The sequence below is a fragment of the Gorilla gorilla genome, chromosome 1 (assembly GCF_029281585.2).
Source record: "Gorilla gorilla gorilla isolate KB3781 chromosome 1, NHGRI_mGorGor1-v2.1_pri, whole genome shotgun sequence".
Taxonomy (NCBI): domain Eukaryota; kingdom Metazoa; phylum Chordata; class Mammalia; order Primates; family Hominidae; genus Gorilla; species Gorilla gorilla.
This window is the reverse complement of record NC_073224.2, coordinates 227,777,780-227,796,193: the sequence shown is the minus strand read 5'-3', so window position 1 is coordinate 227,796,193 and position 18,414 is coordinate 227,777,780. Positions and strand designations below refer to the sequence as shown.

At 45.3% G+C, this 18,414-nt stretch overlaps 1 protein-coding gene across 1 annotated transcript; it reads left to right on the top strand.

The window, feature by feature from the left end:
* The first annotated feature begins 683 nt into the window (after window positions 1–683).
* LOC101144371 (PRAME family member 1) lies at window positions 684–3,448 on the top strand. The gene is made up of 3 exons (XM_055384732.2): window positions 684–970; window positions 1,363–1,941; window positions 2,875–3,448. The coding sequence occupies exons 1-3, from the start codon at window positions 684–686 to the stop codon at window positions 3,431–3,433; spliced, it is 1,425 nt and encodes a 474-aa protein (XP_055240707.2). The 3' UTR covers window positions 3,434–3,448.
* Window positions 3,449–18,414: the final 14,966 nt, after the last annotated feature.

Here is an 18,414-nt window from a genome sequence, read left to right as displayed (position 1 = left end):
TGTGATCTTGGCTCACTGCAACCTCTGCCTTCTGGAGTCAAATGATTCTTATTTTTTTAATATTTAGTAGAGAAAGGGTTTCATTATGTAGGCCAGGCTGTTCTCGAACTCCTAACCTCAAGTGATCTGCCTGCCTTGGGGTGCTGGGATTACAGACATCAGCCACAGCACCCAGTCCTCCCTGGGTTGAAAATTTTCAAAATAAAAAATAATGGCATCGATTTTAGGGAGTCCTTTTGGTGTTCCCCCAGCATGTGAATTGTGTGAACTGAAAATGTAGGCTGTCTGGGGCCACAGGACACTCTCATTCTCATTGCTTTAGGGTGGTAAGTGACAAATTTTTCCTCAAAGAGGTAGAGCTTGGCTTTCAGGATCCTCAGTGACACTTCCTGGTGGTTCTGGGATTCAGTGAAGCAATGGATGAAAATTAATGGGCCAGTGGTCTCCTTGATCCCTCCCTCCTTGGTGTTTGGAAGACATTCTTCCTGGTACCAGCAGAAGAAGAAATATTGATTTGTGGCCACCAAGTGCAGAGTGGAATTGGGGTAAAGTGGTAATTTTTCTACCTCTACCAGAGCAATGATATTGGCCCTAGGAGAAGACGAGGTGATCGTGTTTGGCCTGAGAGTGATGCATTTTCCCTGGATTTGTCTTCTGGAGTTTTTCCTTGCAGATCCATCAGGATGAGCATCCAGGTCCCACCCAGACTCCTGGAGCTGGCAGTGCAGAGTCTGCTGAGAGACCAGGCCTTGGCCATCTCTGCCATGGAGGAGCTGCCTAGAGAGCTCTATCTCCCACTCTTCATGGAGGCCTTCAGCAGGAGACACTTCCGGACTCTGACGGTGATGGTGCAGGCCTGGCCCTTCACCTGCCTCCCTCTGGGATCGCTGATGAAGACTCTTCATCTGGAGACCTTAAAAGCATTGCTGGAAGGGTTTCATATGCTGCTTACACAGAAGGTTCACCCCAGGTGAGGTGACCTATGAGGGCTGGTAGATAGGGCTCAGGTGTCCAGGGAAAGAACAGCAGGGTCTGGCGGAGAAGTAGCCCAAGGGTGGCCCAGAGTCTTCTGATGGTGCTGCCGAGGAAGCTCAGGGAGGCTTTGGCCATTGTCCAGATCCTCAGAGAAAGGACTGCTCACCATACAGGGTCCACTGTGGGAACAGAAACCTGCCTTTTCTCAGTGGAAGGTAAAGGGAATAGAAGTGGGGACCAGTCAGAATTGGAAGGGAAAAGGGACCAAGAAAAGACAGAACAGGGAGCACTGAGGACAGGAGTAGCTGATTTATGGGATGAGAATGAAAGCAAAGGTCAGGGATGGGTCCTTCTAAATTCTGAGCCTCTTCTTTACTTTACCCACAGGAGGTGGAAACTTCAAGTGCTGGATTTGCGGGATGTTGATGAGAATTTCTGGGCCATATGGTCTGGATCCAGGGCCCTGTCCTGCTCCCCAGAGGCCGTGAGTAAGAGGCAGACAGCAGAGGACTGTCCAAGGGCAGGAGAGCACCAGCCCTTGAAGGTGCTCATAGACATCTGCCTCAAGGAAATACCCCAGGATGAATGCCTGAGATACCTCTTCTGGTGGGTTTACCAAAGGAGAGGTTTAGTACACCTGTGCTGTAGTAAGCTGGTCAATTATCTAACGCCGATTACATATCTCAGAAAGTCATTGAAAATTATACACCTGAATAGTATTCAGGAGCTGGAAATTTGCAACATGTCCTGGCCACATCTGATAAGAAAGCTTCATTGTTACCTGAAGGAGATGAAGAATCTTCGCAAACTCGTTTTCTCCAGGTGCCATCGTTACACGTCTGACAATGACCTCGAAGAATGCTTAGTCGCCAAAATCAGCTCTGTGTTCCTCAGGCTGGAACACCTCCAGTTGCTTAAAATAAATATGATCACCTTCTTCAGCGGGTACCTGGAACAGCTGATCAGGTGAGAAAGGATCGTGCACTTTCTCTGCAGACCACAGCACAGCCTTTTTTTGTTACAGCAAACACTAGAAGGCTTGTACTGTGTGCCAGCCAGTGGTGATGTCACAATGAACGGTACACCAGAATGTCAACACATTGTCCCATTCAGTGCTCCATGTCCTGGAGTGGCTCCAATAAAGGCAGCAGGGTCACCTGCGGTAGAGGCTAGAGAGGGTCATCATGTACAAGCTAGTTAGTGGGGGTTTCAGCTCTACTGAGGGTGCACATGTGAATTTCTTGTTACAAAGTGTGTTTCAAGTTGATATGATGTCAAAGAGATAATAGAGGAGGGTACGAAAGGAGGGAAAGCGCATCAAACCTGTGCATTTCACAGCAGAAGCTCTGTCCTCACCAGCTTAGTGAACATGAATGATCCTGTCTCTAATTTCCTGTCTGTAAAAGGTTGTTTTGAACCCCAGGAAAGTCAATTGACATGGGAAGTGCATGCTTCTGGGATGGAGGGTGAAGGAGTAGGCATGAGAGTGGTAAAAAGTGACAGCTGGTTTGCAGATGCAGGCATGCCAGGGAGCCCCTGCCAGCAGGTAGCCCTAGCTGATGTCCCCAGACCTTGCTCAGCTGAGTTTTTTGTGCACATCTCCCACCGGGTACCTGTGGCCCAGAGATGAAGTTTTCCACTAGAAGATGAAAAAAAAAGGCTTTAGAGATTTTATGGCCTTGAACCAATCACACAAGCAATGGTGAAAGGGCTGAGGCTAAAATGGGACAGCCCCTGAATGATTGGAGTCCTCAACATGCAGCAACTTGCATGCAGACCATCATCAGATGGTGGGAACAAACTTGTGTTGTTTGAAGCAGCCATTTTCCTTGAGGTTATTCCCCACTACCTTCATCTAACTGGTACCATTGCCCAGAACTAACTTCTTGATCTCCACAGGTGCCTCCAGATGCCCTTGGAGAACTTGGAATTAACTTGTGGCTACCTATTGGAAGAGGACTTGAAATGTCTCTACCAGTACCCAAGCCTTGGTTACCTAAAGCATCTGAATCTCAGCTTCGTGCTGCTGTTCTGCATCAGTCTTGAACCCCTCGGAGCTCTGCTGGAGAAAGTTGCGGCCACTCTCGAAACCCTCATCTTGAAGGGCTGTCAGATCCACTACTCCCAACTCAGTGCCATCCTGCCTGGCCTGAGCTGCTGCTCCCAGCTCACCACCTTCTACTTTGGCCGAAATTGCATGTCTATGGACGCCCTGAAGGACCTGCTGCGCCACATCAGTGGGCTGAGCAAGTTAAGCCTGGAGATGCATCCTGCCCCTGAGGAGAGTTTGAATTCCTTGGTTGGTGTTGATTGGGAAATCTTCACCCCACTTTGGGCTGAGCTGATGTGTACACTGAGGGAAGTCAGGCAGCCCAAGAGGATCTTCATTGGCCCCACCCCCTGCCCTTCCTGTGGCTCATCACCGTCTGATGAACTGGAGCTCCATCTTTGCTGCTAGGGAAGGCATGCCTAGTCTGGTAGATACACCTAAAGTTCTCTTCCAGGCATTTGGACACTAAAATCTAGTATGTAGGTGCAAGTTATTTTTCTATTTTCTTATTTCCATTTTTAATAATTCCAAAATTTTTATCAAAAAAATTTGAGACGGTGTTTCACTATGTTGTCCCAGCTGGTCTCAAACTGCTGGGCGCATGGGATTCTCCTGCCTCGGCCTCCTAAAGTGCTGGGATTACAGGCATGAGCGACTGTGCCCAGGCCACGTGTACAACTTAAAGGAAGCACAGAGCTCTGTTTCAGGCAGGTGCTCAGTGCGAGGGAAAGAAACATAACAACAGGGGGCAAGACTGGAGGAAAATGTTGAGGTGGAGTTATTGAGACCTTCAGGGACTCGTGTCCTACAGAGTCAGAAAGAGAAACTAAAGTTCTACAGTGATGAGAATGTTATCCCTGCAAGGATGGTCACCAAGAGATATCAGAAACAGAGAACCTCAATGAAAACTTTCTGGTGTTCTCTGTGATTGATTTACTTGTTTTAGGGATTTATACATCAGAAATCTCTAGTTATTGAGTTACTGATGGAAAAATAACGAGGCACTAATTTGTCTGTGATTGAGGTTCAGCTGCGGAACATCATAGCAACCAAAAAAATTAGACCATTTTGAGTAATTCCCACCCGTTCTTGTTCTTCTTTTTTTTCTCTTTTTTTTTTTTTTTTTACTTTTAGAGACAAAAATCTCGCTTTGTCATTCATGCTGGAGTACAGTGGTGCAATCTGGGATCACTGCAATCCTTTCCTTCGGGGCTCAAGTGATTCTCATGCCTCAACCACTCAAGTAGCTGGGAGTACAGGCACGTGGCACCAAGCCTGCTAATTTTTGTATTTTTAGTAGAGACGGGGTTTTGCCATGTTGACCAGGCTGGTCTTGAGTTCCTGGCTTTGAGTGATCCGCCGACCTTGGCCTCCCAAAGTGCTGGGATTACAGGTGTGCGAATGGTCTGCACCCATCCTTTACTTCTCTTTATTCATCTGTTTTTTCATACTTTTTCGCCTGTGGTGAGCAGCTCGGTTGGGTACAAAGGCACGGGCAGAAAGGGGCCCTGAAGAGAAGATGGGCTTGGGGTGGTGCCGTGCTTGCACATGAAGTGTGGTTGTCAGGTTCCGAAGGCAGAGTTGGGGCCATGCTCCAGGGCCCCGAGATGGGAAGCAGAAATGGCACCAAGTTCAATGACCTGGCCAGCTATGCATCAACTGTGTGCCCACCCTGCTAACAGTATCAAGTTCCTAGGTCTAAAAAGAAGTTCTGTGTGAATCCTCCCGAGGCTGCGTTTCCAAGATCTGCCCCCAAGAGGGGTGAGCCCAGAGCCTGACGCTTCCGATTGCTGGGCCTGTGGACCACGATCCACTCCTAAAGGTACCACCTCTTGGCTGGGTTGTGAGGCCAGGCCTGTGCCCCATGTCCCTGAGGCAGCCAACTGTGCCACCCATACCCTCTCATGGCTAAACAGGATCTGCTCCCAGGTCTGCAGTCTCCACCACAGTCTCGACCTCACTCCCCACTCTGTGCTGTTAGCATGCAAGCTCCTGGACCAGAGTGCAGTTGGGGCTCATTAAACCAGGAGCTTCAGGTTTGTTTGTGCAGGGTTGGCCAGAGCTGCTGTGAACCTGCATCTCACCTGTCACCTCTGCGGGGAAACACAGAGAGAGGGCACAGCTGAGGCTGCACACAATTTGGAGCTGATGGGAACCTGGGACAAGAGGGAGTCCTGGTCCTCCAGAGTTGGCAGGGCAGTAGCTCCAAAGGCACAACTGAAGTTGCCCAGGTTGCAGTTACCAAACAAGGTCCCCCAGTGCTCTCGAGGGCCCAGGAGCTCCCCCGTTCCCCCTGTTCTATTGCTCAATAAAGGTCCTCTTTATCTTGCTCACTCTCCACTTGTCTGCATATTTCATTCTTCCTGGTCACAAGACAAGAACTCCGGACCCGCCTAATAGTGAGGCTAAAAGAGCAGTAACACAAAGCTGAAATATGCCCCTTGCTCACCAAATTGTAGGTGAAGAGAAAAAGAGAAGAGCTACTACTCTTTCAGGAGCCCAGATGTGGGAGCTTCCTGAGCCAGGGCTGTGATTCCCTTTTGGTGGTTCTGCAGTTCCTGGCATTTCCAAGGTTTCGGACAACTCCGTGTACTCCAGTGACAACCATGGAACCTGCTTGTGCTGTGCCTCATTCATTTGCAGCCTTGCAGAAATCTGGCACCCATGTTGGCACCTGGATTTGTCCACCCCACTGCTGCAGCAGCCAGGGACTGTGCAAAGTGGCCAGACCCCCTGCTCACTCATACCTCCCTCACCACTCCACCCCGACCTGCACTTAATAGGCATGTGACCCAGGCCTGAAGCATGAGCCAAGCATAATCTACCAGGCTGAGTGGGCAGAACAAACCCGGTGAACCCAATCAAAACTCCAGCAAAGGTGCCCCCAGCCACAGAGGTTTCTGGACAGAAAAGTCACATCCCAAGTATTCCATAAGAGAAAATTACTTAAACACAAATAAAGACAATAAGAAAAGAAGAATGGAAGAGAGAAGTCTCTAAACAACCAGAAAACAATACATGAGATGAGAATACTAAGACTTTATCAACAGTAACAATGACTATAATTGGTCTCAATTCTGCAAGTGAAAGGCATAGAGTCCTTGAATGAGTAAAAAATAAGACCCTACTATAAGCTGTTTTTCAGAAACTCACTTCACCTAGAAGGATACATGTAGACTAAAAGTGAAGGGGTAAAAAAAGATATTCCATGTAACTGGAAACCAAAAAAGAGCAAGAGTAGCTGTACTTATATCAGGTAAAATAGATGCCAAATCTCAGAATATACTCAGGTAAAATAGAATACAAATCTAAGCTTGTAAAATAATAGACTACACTAGGCCAGGTACGGTGGCTCACGCCTGTAATCCCAGCACTTTTGGGAGGCCGAGGCGGGTGGATCACGAGGTCAGGAGATCGAGACCATCCTGGCTAACACGGTGAAACCCCGTCTCTACTAAAAATACAAAAAAATTAGCCGGGTGTTGTGGCGGGCACCTGTAGTCCCAGCTACTCGGGAGGCTGAGGCAGGAGAATGGCGTGAACCCAGGAGGCGGAGCTTGCAGTGAGCCAAGATCACACCACTGCACTCCAGCCTGGGCAACTGAGCAAGACTCTGTCTCAAAAAAAACAAAACAAACAAACAAAAAGTAATAGACTACACTTACACAAACTATGATAGAAAGCACATTAGTCAAAATAATAAAAGCCAAAAATGACAAATCCACATGAAACATCATATTGAATGAAGAAATGTTGAAAGTATTCCCACTAAGAACAACAAGAAGACAAAAATTCTCACTTTATCCACTTGTAATCAACATAGGACTGAAAGTTCCTGTCAGAGCAATCTGGCAAGTGAAAGAAATAAAGGACATCTAAATTGGAAAGAAGGAAGTGCAACTACCTCTGTTTGCCAATGAAATGATCATATGTGCTTAGAAAACCCTAAAGATTCCACCAAAATACTGGCAGATGTGATAAATGAATTCACTTAAGTCTCAGGTACAAAATCAATATATACAAATCAGTACCACTGTTTTATACCAACAACAACCAAGGTGAGAATCAAATCAGTAACTTAATGCCTTTACAATAGTTGCAAAACAACAACAACAAAAACAGTGACAACAAAAACAACCTAGGAATACACTTAACCATTAGGTAACTACAAGGAGAACTACAAGACACTGCTGAAAAAAACCGTAGATGACAAAAAAGAAGAAAAACATCCCATGCTCATGGATTGGCAGACACAATATCGTGAAAATGTCCACACTGCCCAAAGCAACCTAAAAATTGCAAACATCAAACATCAATTTAAAAATATCAATCTAAAAATTGCATGCACCAAAACATCATTTTTCACAGGATTACAAAAAGAATCCAAAAATTCTTATAGAGCCTAAAAAGGGGCTGAAGAGCCAAAGAAATCCTAAGCAAAATGAGCAAATATGGAGGCATCACATTACCTGACTTCAAATTATATGGTAAGGCAATAGTAAGCAAAACTGCACGGTGCCAGTATAGAGGTTGAGACATAGACCAATGGAACAGAATAGAGAACTCAGAAATAAAGCCACATACTTACAACCCAGTGGTAGGACTGCTGCTTCTCAGTTTGTGCTGAGTGATGCCCTTTGGGGATATGGGGCCAAAGTTACTGGACTTTTTCCCCCAAGAAAAACCAGAGAATGAATTGTGATATCCTGTTTGATTTTTAGAGTCTGCCTATTGCCATAGTGCTTAGGTCATCTCCAAGTGCCCAAGACACTCAATCACCAGCCGGTGTCCACATTCGTGACACCACTGCAAGAAAGAGTTTAGGAAGTAAGGAGAATGAAGCAAAAGGCAAGAAGTGTCTATTGCAAAGCAAAGGAACACACTCAAGAGAGAGCGTCATAGTCAGAAGAGTGAGTCGTGTACAAGGGAGTTTGGGTTTCTAATTTTATAGGATCTTTAAGGAGAGGTTGGAATAATCATTAGGATTTCAAGAAAAAATGGTGAAGTTTTCATAGAACTGAGGTGTCACCTGTTATTTATTTCTTTATTTATTGAGATGGAGTTTTGCCCTTGTTGCCCTGGCTGGAGTGCAATGGCGCGATCTCGGCTCATCGCAACCTCGGCCTCCCAGGTTCAAGCAATTCTCCTGCCTCAGCCTCCGGAGTAGCTGGGGTTACAGACATGTGCCACCACACTTGGCTAATTTTGTATTTTTAGTAGAGATGAGATTTCTCCATGTTGGTCAGGGAGGTCTCTAACTCCCGACCTCAGGTGATCCGCCTGCGTTGGGCTCCCAAAGTGTTGGGATTACAGGCATGAGCCACTGTGCCTGGCTAGGTGTCACCTATTTTTATACTAAATATAGGCATGCTCAGAACCATCCTGGCACTGGCGTGTGACTTAGTGTCATCATGAGTGTATAATTAGGGCTGGGCTGGGGCATGGGTCAAACCCAGTGCCATGTGAGACCGAGTCAGTGTCAGCCAGCTTAGCCCCGTCCTGCTTGTTTGGGTCTTATTGGTCAAGGCTTATCCTTATTCTTGTAGCTAATTTTAGAAGCTCTTTTCCTGCTGCTGTATGAAATCACTGCTTGATATTTTCAAGCTTCTCCTGTGTCCAGCCAGCATTCCTATTTTATGGGTCTTCCTTCCTTCCTTCCTTCCTTCCTTCTTTCCTTTCTTCTACCCTCCCTCCCTCCCTCCTTTCTTCCTTTCTTCCTTCCTTCCTTCCTTCCTTCCTTCCTTCCTTCCTTCCTTTCTTTCTTTCTTTCCTTCTTTCTTTCTTTTTCTTTCTTTCTTTTCTTTTCTTTCTTTCTGTTCTTTCTTTTTTTTTTTCCCTTACTGATTTTTTTTTATTATACTTTAAGTTTTAGGGTACATGTGCACATTGTGCAGGTTAGTTACATATGTATACATGTGCCATGCTGGTGCGCTGCACCCACCAACTCGTCATCTAGCATTAGGTATATCTCCCAATGCTATCCCTCCCCCCTCCCCCCACCCCACAACAGTCCCCAGAGTGTGATATTCCCCTTCCTGTGTGCGTGTGATCTCATTGTTCAATTCCCACCTATGAGTGAGAATATGCGGTGTCTGGTTTTTTGTTCTTGCGATAGTTTACTGAGAATGATGATTTCCAATTTCATCCATGTCCCTACAAAGGACATGAACTCATCATTTTTTATGGCTGCATAGTATTCCATGGTGTATATGTGCCACATTTTCTTTATCCAGTCTGTCATTGTTGGACATTTGGCTTGGTTCCAAGTCTTTGCTATTGTGAATAATGCCACAATAAACATACGTGTGCATGTCTTTATAGCAGCATGATTTATAGTCCTTTGGGTATATACCCAGTAATGGGATGGCTGGGTCAAATGGTATTTCCAGTTCTAGATCCCTGAGGAATCGCCACACTGACTTCCACAATGGTTGAACTAGTTTACAGTCCCACCAACAGTGTAAAAGTGTTCCTATTTCTCCACATCCTCTCCAGCACCTGTTGTTTCCTGACTTTTTAATGATTGCCATTCTAACTGGTGTGAGATGGTATTTCATTGTGGTTTTGATTTGCATTTCTCTGATGGCCAGTGATGATGAGCATTTTTTCATGTGTTTTTTGGCTGCATAAATGTCTTCTTTTGAGAAGTGTCTGTTCATGTCCTTTGCCCACTTTTTGATGGGGTTGTCTGTTCTTTCTTTCTACTTTAATTTCTGGGATATATGTGCAGAAGGTGCAGTTTTGTTACATATGTATACACATGCCATGGTGATTTGCTGCACCCATCAACCCGTCATCTATATTAGGTATTTCTCCTAATGCTACCCCTCCCCTAGCCCTCCACACCCTGAGAGGCCCCAGTGTGTGATGTTCCCCTACCTGTATCCACGAGTTCTCATTGTTCAACTCCCACTTATGAGTGAGAACATGCAGTGTTTTGGTTCACTGTTCCTGTGTTAGTTTGCTGAGAATGATGGTTTCTAGCTTCATCCATGTCCCTGCAAAGGACATGAACTCATTTTTTATGGCTGCATAGTATTCCATGGTGTATATGTGCCACATTTTCTTTATCCAGTCTATCATTGATGGGCATTTGGGTTGGTTCCAAGTCTTTGCTGTTGTGAATAGTGCTGCAATAAACATACGTGTGCATGTGTCTTTATAGTAGAAGGATTTATAATCCTTTGGTTATATACCCAGTGATGGGATTGCTGGAACAAATGGTATTTCTGGTTCTAGATCCTTGAGGAATCACCACACTGTCTTCCACAATGGTTGAACTAATTTACACTCCCACCAACAGTGTCAAAGCATTCCTATTTCTCCACATCCTTTCCAGCATCTGTTGTTTGCTGACTTTTAATGATCACCATTCTAACTGGCATGAGATGGTATCTCATTGTGGTTTTGATTTGCATTTCTCTAATGCAAATCAAATGACCAGTGATGATGAGTGTTTTTTCATATGTTTGTTGGCTGGATAAATGTCTTCTTTTGAGAATTGTATGTTCATATCCTTCACCCACTTCTTGATGGGGTTGTTTGTTTTTTTTTGTGAATTTGTTTAAGGTCCTTGTAGATTCTGGATATTAGCCATTTGTCTGATGGATATATTGCAAAATTTTTCTCCCATTCTGTAGGTTTCCTGTTGACTCTGATGATGGTTTCTTTTGCTGTGTAAAAGCTCTTTATTTTAATTAGATCTCATTTGTCAATTTTGGCTTTTGTTGCCATTGGTTTTGGTGTTTTAGCCATGAAGTCTTTGCTCATGCCTATGTCCTGAATGGTATTGCCTACGTTTTCTTCTAGGGTTTTTATGGTTTTATGTCTTACATTTAAGTCTTTAGTCCATCTTGAGTTGATTTTTGTGTAAGGTGTAAGGAAGGGGTCCAGTTTCAGTTTTCTGTACATGGCTAGCCAGTTTTCCCAACACCATTTATTAAATAGGGAATCCTTTCCCCATTGGTTGTTTTTGTCAGGTTTGTCAAGGATCGGATGGTTGTAGATGTGTGGCATTATTTCTGAGTCCTCTGTTCTGTTCCATTGGTCTACATATCTGTTTTGATAACTGTACCATGTTGTTTTTGTTACTGTAGCCTTGTAGTATAGTTTGAAGTCAGGTAGCATGATGCCTCCAGCTTTGTTCTTTTTGCTTAGGATTGTCTTGTGTATACAGGTTCTTTTTTGTTTCCATAAGAACTTTAAAGTAGTTTTCATTGGTAGCTTGATGGGGATGGCATTGAATCTATAAATTACCTTGGGCAGTATGGCCATTTTCACGATATTGATTCTTCCTACCCATGAGCATGGAACGTTCTTCCATTTGTTTGTATCTTCTTTTATTTCATTGATCAGTGGTTTGTAGTTCTTGAAGAGGTCCTTCACATCCCTTGTAAGTTGTATTCCTAGGTATTTTATTTTCTTTTAGCAATTGTGAATGAGAGTTCACTCATGATTTGGCTCTCTGTCTATTGTTGGTGTATAGGAATGCTTGTGATTTTTGCACATTGATTTTATATCCTGAGAATTTGTTGAAGTTGCTTATCAGCTTAAGGAGATTTTGGGCTGGGATGATGGGGTTTTCTAAATATACAATCATGTCGTCTGCAAACAGAGACAATTTGACTTCCTCTCTCTCTATTTGAATACTATTTATTTCTTTCTCTTGCCTGATTGTCCTGGCCAGAACTTCCAATAGTATGTTGAATAGGAGTGGTGAGAGAGGGCATCCTTGCATTGTGCCAGTTTCCAAAGGGAATGCATCTAGCTGTTGCCCATTCAGTATTACATTGGCTGTGGCTTTGTCATAAATGGCTCTTATTATTTTTACATACGTTCCATCAATACCTAGTTTATCTAGAGTTTTTAGCATGAAGGGGTGTTGAAGTTTTTTGAAGGCCTTTGCTGCACATATTGAAATAATCGTGGTTTTTTTCATTGGTTCTGTTTATGTGATGGATTACGTTTATTGATTTGCATATGTGGAACCTGCCTTGCATGCCAGGGTTGAAGCTGACTTGATCATGGTGGATAAGCTGCTGGATTTGGTTTGCCAGTATTTTATTGAGGATTTTCTCATTGATGTTCATCAGGCATATTGGCCTGAAATTTTCTTTGTTTGTTGTGTCTTTGCCAGGTTTTGGTATCAGGATGATGCTGGCCTCATAAAATGAGTTAGAAAGGAGTCCCTCTTTTTCTATTGTTTGGAATAGTTTCAGAGGAATGGTTCCAGCTCCTCTATATACCTCTGGTAGAATTCGGCTGTGAATTCGTCTGGTCCTGGACTTTGGTTGGTAGGCTATTAATTATTGCCTCAATTTCAGAACTTGTTATTGGTGTATTCAGGGATTCAACTTCTTCCTGGTTTAGTCTTGGGAGGGTTTATGTGTCCAGGAATCTATCCATTTCTCCTAGATTTTCTAACTTATTTGCATAGAGGTGTTTATAGATTCTCAGATGGTAGTTGGTATTTCTGTGGGATCAGTGGTGATATCCCCTTTATCATTTTTTATTGTGTCTATTTGATTCTTCTCTCTTTTCTTCTTAATTATTCTGGCTATTGGTTTATCTATTTTGTTAATCTTTTCAAAAAAACCAGCTCCTGGATTCATTGATTTTTCGAAGGGTTTTTTTGTATCTCTATCTCTTTCGGTTGTGCTCCGATCTTAGTTATTTCTTGTCTTCTGCTAGCTTTTGAATTTCTTTGCTCTTGCTTCTCTAGTTCTTTTAATTGTGATGTTAGGGTGTTGATTTTAGATCTTTCCCCCTTTCTTCTGTGGGCATTCAGTGCTATAAATTTCCCTTTAAACACTGCTTTAGCTGTGTCCCAGAGATTCTGGTACATTGTGTCTTTGTTCTCATTGTTTTCAAAGAACTTATTTATTTCTGCCTTAATTTTGTTATTTGCCCAGTAGTCCTTTAAGATCAGGTTGTTCAGTTTTCATGTAGTTGTGTGGTTTTGAGTAACTTTCTTTATCCTAAGTACTAATTTGATTGCACTTTGGTCTGAGATACTGTTTGTTATGATTTCCGTTCTTTCGCATTTGCTCAGGAGTGTTTTACTTCCAATTATGTGGTCAATTTTAGAATAAGTGTGATGTGGTGCTGAGAAGAATGTATATTCTGTTGATTTGGGGTGGAGAGTTCTGTAGATGTCTCCTAGGTCTGTTTGATCCAGAGCTGAGTTCAAGTCCTGAATATCGTTGTTAATTTTCTGTCTTGTTGATCTGTCTAATATTGACAGGGGTGTTTCTTTAATTAGCCAGTAGAATAGTCTTTAGATATTCCAGGAAAGGAGAGGATTTCAGAGACTTGAAATTACCACCCCTTTCTTCCTTCTCTGGGTTTCTTTGGAAGAATCTTGAACAAATCACTCTGACCGGGACTTTTGCCATTTTCTGGCTCTTATATTGAGTTTTGTTTTACCTTGTGTTCCTTTGCTGAGTTCTTATTTTATCTTTGCAGTTTTCCGTCTTCCTGAGACCAATCACTGGTATTCCTATGTGATGCCCATAAGGTTTTTTTCGTCTATTTTATAAAAATTTTATTAATAAAAATTGTATCTGTTCATGGGGTACAGTATGATGTTTTGATATATTCATACTCTACAATGTGGAATAGTGAAATCAAGCTATTTGGCATTCCTACCACTTCACATTCTTACTCTTTTTATGGGGAGACATTTAAAATTTACTGTCTCAGTATTTTCAATTATATAATATATTATTACTAACTATAGTCACCTTACTATGCTATAGATATTCAACTCACTCCTCCTTTCTAACTGAAACTCTATTTTTTAAAACATTATGCCAACACATATCTGGACACATTTGGCTTTTGGGATCCCACCCTCTCCTCTGAGATGGGAGAACAGTGCAGTGTGCCTTGTGGCCAGACCCGGAATGATCCTGATGGAATTAGAAAAGAAACTGCACCTCTTTCCTCTTCCAGATCTGAGGTTGACCTTAGTTGAAGGTCTGGGATTTGAAAACTGCTGGGATTGGAATCCTGGCTCTCACCTCACTCCCACCTCCACCACCAAGATATGTAGTCCATGGGAAGCATCTGAGAACAGCTATCGTGTGAGTCCTAAGAATGAATAAAATGTATACACATTTATGCTTTTGTTGAACAGGGTTAGTTCGTGAATGTTATTCTGTTCTTGGGTTTTTTTCACTCAATAATGTAAATGCCTTGAATTTAAAATGTCCTACAAAGACTTTGAGTCGTTGTCTTCATGCTGGCTCTTCACTCATTCTTTCCAACTTCACTGAGTCAAGACCAAGCTCTAGGTGTCGTCAACTCGTCGCTTTTCCTCAGGTCTCACGCCCACTCCAGAAACCATGAGAGCAAGTCACATTGACTCTACCTCCAGGATGTCCCCAGGCTGTCTGCAGCCACTCCAGGTGATGCCAAGACCTCCTGCCTGGGCATTGCAGTGGTCATTTTATGGTTGCCCCTGCCTCCTGGTTACCTCTCTCAGGGATCAGAGTCCTCCTGGCCATAATGGGGAACTGGAAAACAGGCCTCAGGTGGCCTCATCACCCTAGTCCAAAACTGCCAATGACCTCTGGGCCACCCCTGCCTCTGACTGCACCTCTCCAGCCTCATCTGCCTGTGCCACTTCACGACATGCCACTTTCAACACTGGTCTTCTCATTCTCTCTGTGTTCCCTCTAAGCCCACGATTTACAGGTTGTGTTCGTTTTTCTGGGTTCTGAGTCAGTTTCCACTCTAGCAAAAATGCTGGGTGAATGGGGCCGGAGGTGGCTGACGTCTGTATGTCCCAGGTGAGTAGAAGGGAGGCTTTTATCACCTGGGTTCTATGAGAAGACCCCAGGCCAAGGGGGCATCTCTCCAATGACCTCATGGTATGTACATATATGTGTGTGTGGTGTGAGCACTTAGAAAGTCACAACCCTCCAGGACGGAGCTGGTCTTACATAGATTAAGATGGTTTTGCACTTGGCAAGGAAAAGTAAAACATCTCATGTCCCTGGCTGGGCAACTTCCCCAGGAGTCCAGCAAGAAGACATGAGATCTGTGGACAGGAGATCACCGGGTGAAACCTCTCATTTGATGATCATGTTAAAAGTTGCACTTGACGGCCGGGCGCGGTGGCTCACGCCTGTAATCCCAGCACTTTGGGAGGCCGAGGCGGGCGGATCACGAGGTCAGGAGATCGAGACCATCCTGGCTAACATGGTGAAACCCCGTCTCTACTAAAAATACAAAAAATTAGCCGGGCGTGGTGGCGGGCGCCTGTAGTCCCAGCTACTCGGGAGGCTGAGGCAGGAGAATGGCGTGAACCCGGGAGGCGGAGCTTGCAGTGAGCTGAGATTGCGCCACTGCACTCCAGCCTGGGCGACAGAGCCAGACTCCGTCTCAAAAAAAAAAAAAAAAAAAAAAAAAAAGTTGCACTTGAGACCCTGAGTACCCTATGTCCTTCCCACTCACCAAAGAACCCCAGCTGAGCCAGCCCTGACTCCAGACACAAGAGCCCAGGGAGGAGCTGGGAGAGAGGGAGACCCGCTGTGACCTCAGGGCATGGAAGGAGCCCTGACTTTTCTCTTGATGATGCCTTCCCCACTCCCAAGTGCCTCTGGCCCTGGAGCTTCCAGGAACCCCTGCATTCCATCCATGCCTTCCTCTGCTCCCTCCAACCCAGCCTCTTCTGAAGTCCCATACATTTGTCTCCATGTGAGTGCCCCAGTCTCAGGCTCTGGCAGTGGCTAAGAGGCTCGGGGTTCCTGTGCCTGTCTGGAGGCAGCCTCACTCTATGTGGACCCACGTGGGTTCTTGGATTTCTTTCTTCACCGGGTCCCCTGCAAGTGTACAGTAGATACATCAACTCTAGAAGAGCAAATGGTGATGAGTGAAGACCCAGAACCCTCTCAGGCACGCACACAGAAAGAGAGAGAGCGGTCCCTGGAAGCACAGGCCTGGGGGTGGTTCCTGGGCCCTTCTGTCTCCTCTAATAAAAGAGGCCACTGAGTTTGGCCACGGAATACACATCCACTTCCCATGGGTTCATATCCAAAGAACAAACTCCTTGAGACTCGCTGGTCCATGCACTCGAGATCCCCAGGGTACCTTGAGTTACTATATCAAAAGGAGAGAGAAACCAGCTAACACTAGTCCTAATACTTATACGAATACCAAGAGGGATGTTTTCTTCTTGCTGTTCCAGGGAATGTGCTGAGTTAGCACCTTTTTTCTTTTTATTGGAGCCGCTGTGGCAGGGAAGACAGTGATGAGGGGACTCCTTTGAGTAACATCCAGGTAAATTCAGCCCCTGCTTGCTCCACTGTCTCCCCGTCCAGGGCCTCTGTTTCCTGATGCAGAGTCCAGCCTGTTCTCCCCAGGCACACATTCCTTATGCCCAGAGACCCACCAAAAAAGAAAGTCCCAAGAAACAGGAAGGAACGCCACCAGCAAGAGACCTCACACGCACAGACCTCAGAAATATTCATGGCCTGTGGAGCACAAAGGAGAGTGTGTAGGGAGCGGATCCCCACTTAGAAAGAAGCAGGACAGTGCCCCAATGCCTGGAAGATGTCAGCTGCCTCTTCTGTGCTGTGCTGTGGGGAAGGCCGTCACTGTTTAAAACTCACCCTTTTGGTGAGTTTTTCTAAGGAAATAAAGCACTTGAATTCTTCGTGTTTTGAATTACGGTGCACTTAAGAAATATTAACTTTTTTTGTTTGTTTTGAGATGGAGTCTTGCTCTGTCTCCCAGGCTGGAGTTTCACTATGTTGGCCAGGCTGGTATGAACTTCTGACCCCAGGTGATCTGCCCTCCTTGGCCTCCCAAAGTGCTGGGATTATGAGCATGAGCCCCTGCGCCTGGACAATATTAACTTTTTTCTTTCATTCCCCTGGACATTTCTAATTGGCAGTGAGAGTAGTTAATGTTCTCACAAAGAGTGATGAAAGGATATGGGATAACCATCATTTTACACATGGATTATTTAGATAGCTTTGCAGGACATGGGGCTCCCACCTGTAATCTCAGCACTTTGAGAGCCCAACTTGGGAGGATGACTTGAGTACAGGCATTCAAGACCAGCCTGGGCAACAGTGAGACCTCGTCTCTACAAAAGATAAACAAAATGAGCCAGGCATGGTGGCACACACCTGTATTTCCAGCTAATTGGGAGGCTGACATGGGAGGATTGCTTCAGCCTGAGAGGCCGAGCCTGCAGTGAGCTGAGATTGCACCACTGCACACCAGTCTTAGAAACAGAGCGAGGCCCTGTCTTTAAAAAGAAGAAGAAAGAAAAAAACAGAAAAGACAGCTCTGCACGTTTTATCTTGCACAGGCATTTTTTTTTTTCTGATCTGCACTGCAGAGCTGAGCCAGGTATATTCTGCTGAGCTCATTTTCCAGCTGCCTTGCTTCTTCTTGATCTTCCTCAGCAGCACCCAGAATAGCAGGCAGCACGTCCCAGGCACTCAGTGGAAGTTTGGTTGTTGTTGTTGTCGTTGTTTGAGACAGAGTCTCACTCTTGTTGCCCACCCAGCCTAGAGTGCAATGGCACCAGCTCAGCTGACTGCAACCTCCACTTCCCGGGTTCAAGTGATTCTCCTGCCACCCTGCCCGACTAATAGGAAGGAGAGGCACTGGGCGTTAAGAGTGTCAAATGTACCAAAATTTTCTCTGTGGTTTTTCCCCAGAGTCTTCCCTCCAGGGCTACCTGACAATTCTCAGCCCTGGACAATGCAGGATTTTTTCGACCGAGGATCACTGTGCTCCTTCCGGATCCACGAGAAAGTGCCAGGCAGCCTGCTAGGCCCGGGATTGACTTACATCTAGCAAGACCATCTGGTTTGCAGGAGTAGATAGGGGGTCACTTGGATGACAGGGACTCCCGTCCAGACCCCATTCTCCCTCATTCCTTCCTGCAAAGTTCAATCCTCACGGTCCTGTGATGCTGTGACAAGTGCAGAGAGAGAACTGCGCCATATCCAAAGTGCCTCCCTTCCCCTGGCCTCACGCCAAGGCTTCCTCCCTCTGACCTGTCCCTTGTCTTTGCATCCAGGGTGGATGCTCGCCACCGACTCTCTCTCTCCCCAGGTCTCCCTGCTAGACTGACTCTCTGCCCCTGGGGTTGGGTGGGGCAGCCACTGGAACCTCATGCAGACCAGGGTGAAATCAAAGGGCCTTGGAAACTCACAGCCCCACATCCAGGCCCAAGTCCTTTCAGGGTCTCAGGCCCAAGTCCCCAGTGTATCAGGGATATGGCTCTGTGAAAGCCAGAGAACCCGGTCCCCAAACCTGCTGCCATCTCTCTCCTTCTCAGTTATTCCGGCCCCCATCAGCTCCTCTGGGCCACTCCCTTTCTGAAACCTGTTCTTTTCCCTAGTCCCCCTGTCTCCATCCGGCCT

Coding starts and splice junctions, on each gene's coding strand:
- LOC101144371 (XM_055384732.2), top strand. CDS start 684: ATGAGCATCCAGGTCCCACCCAGACTCCTGGAGCTGGCAGTGCAGAGT. Junction 971..1,362: donor ACACAGAAGGTTCACCCCAG/GTGAGGTGACCT, acceptor CTTTACCCACAG/GAGGTGGAAACTTCAAGTGC. Junction 1,942..2,874: donor TACCTGGAACAGCTGATCAG/GTGAGAAAGGAT, acceptor TGATCTCCACAG/GTGCCTCCAGATGCCCTTGG.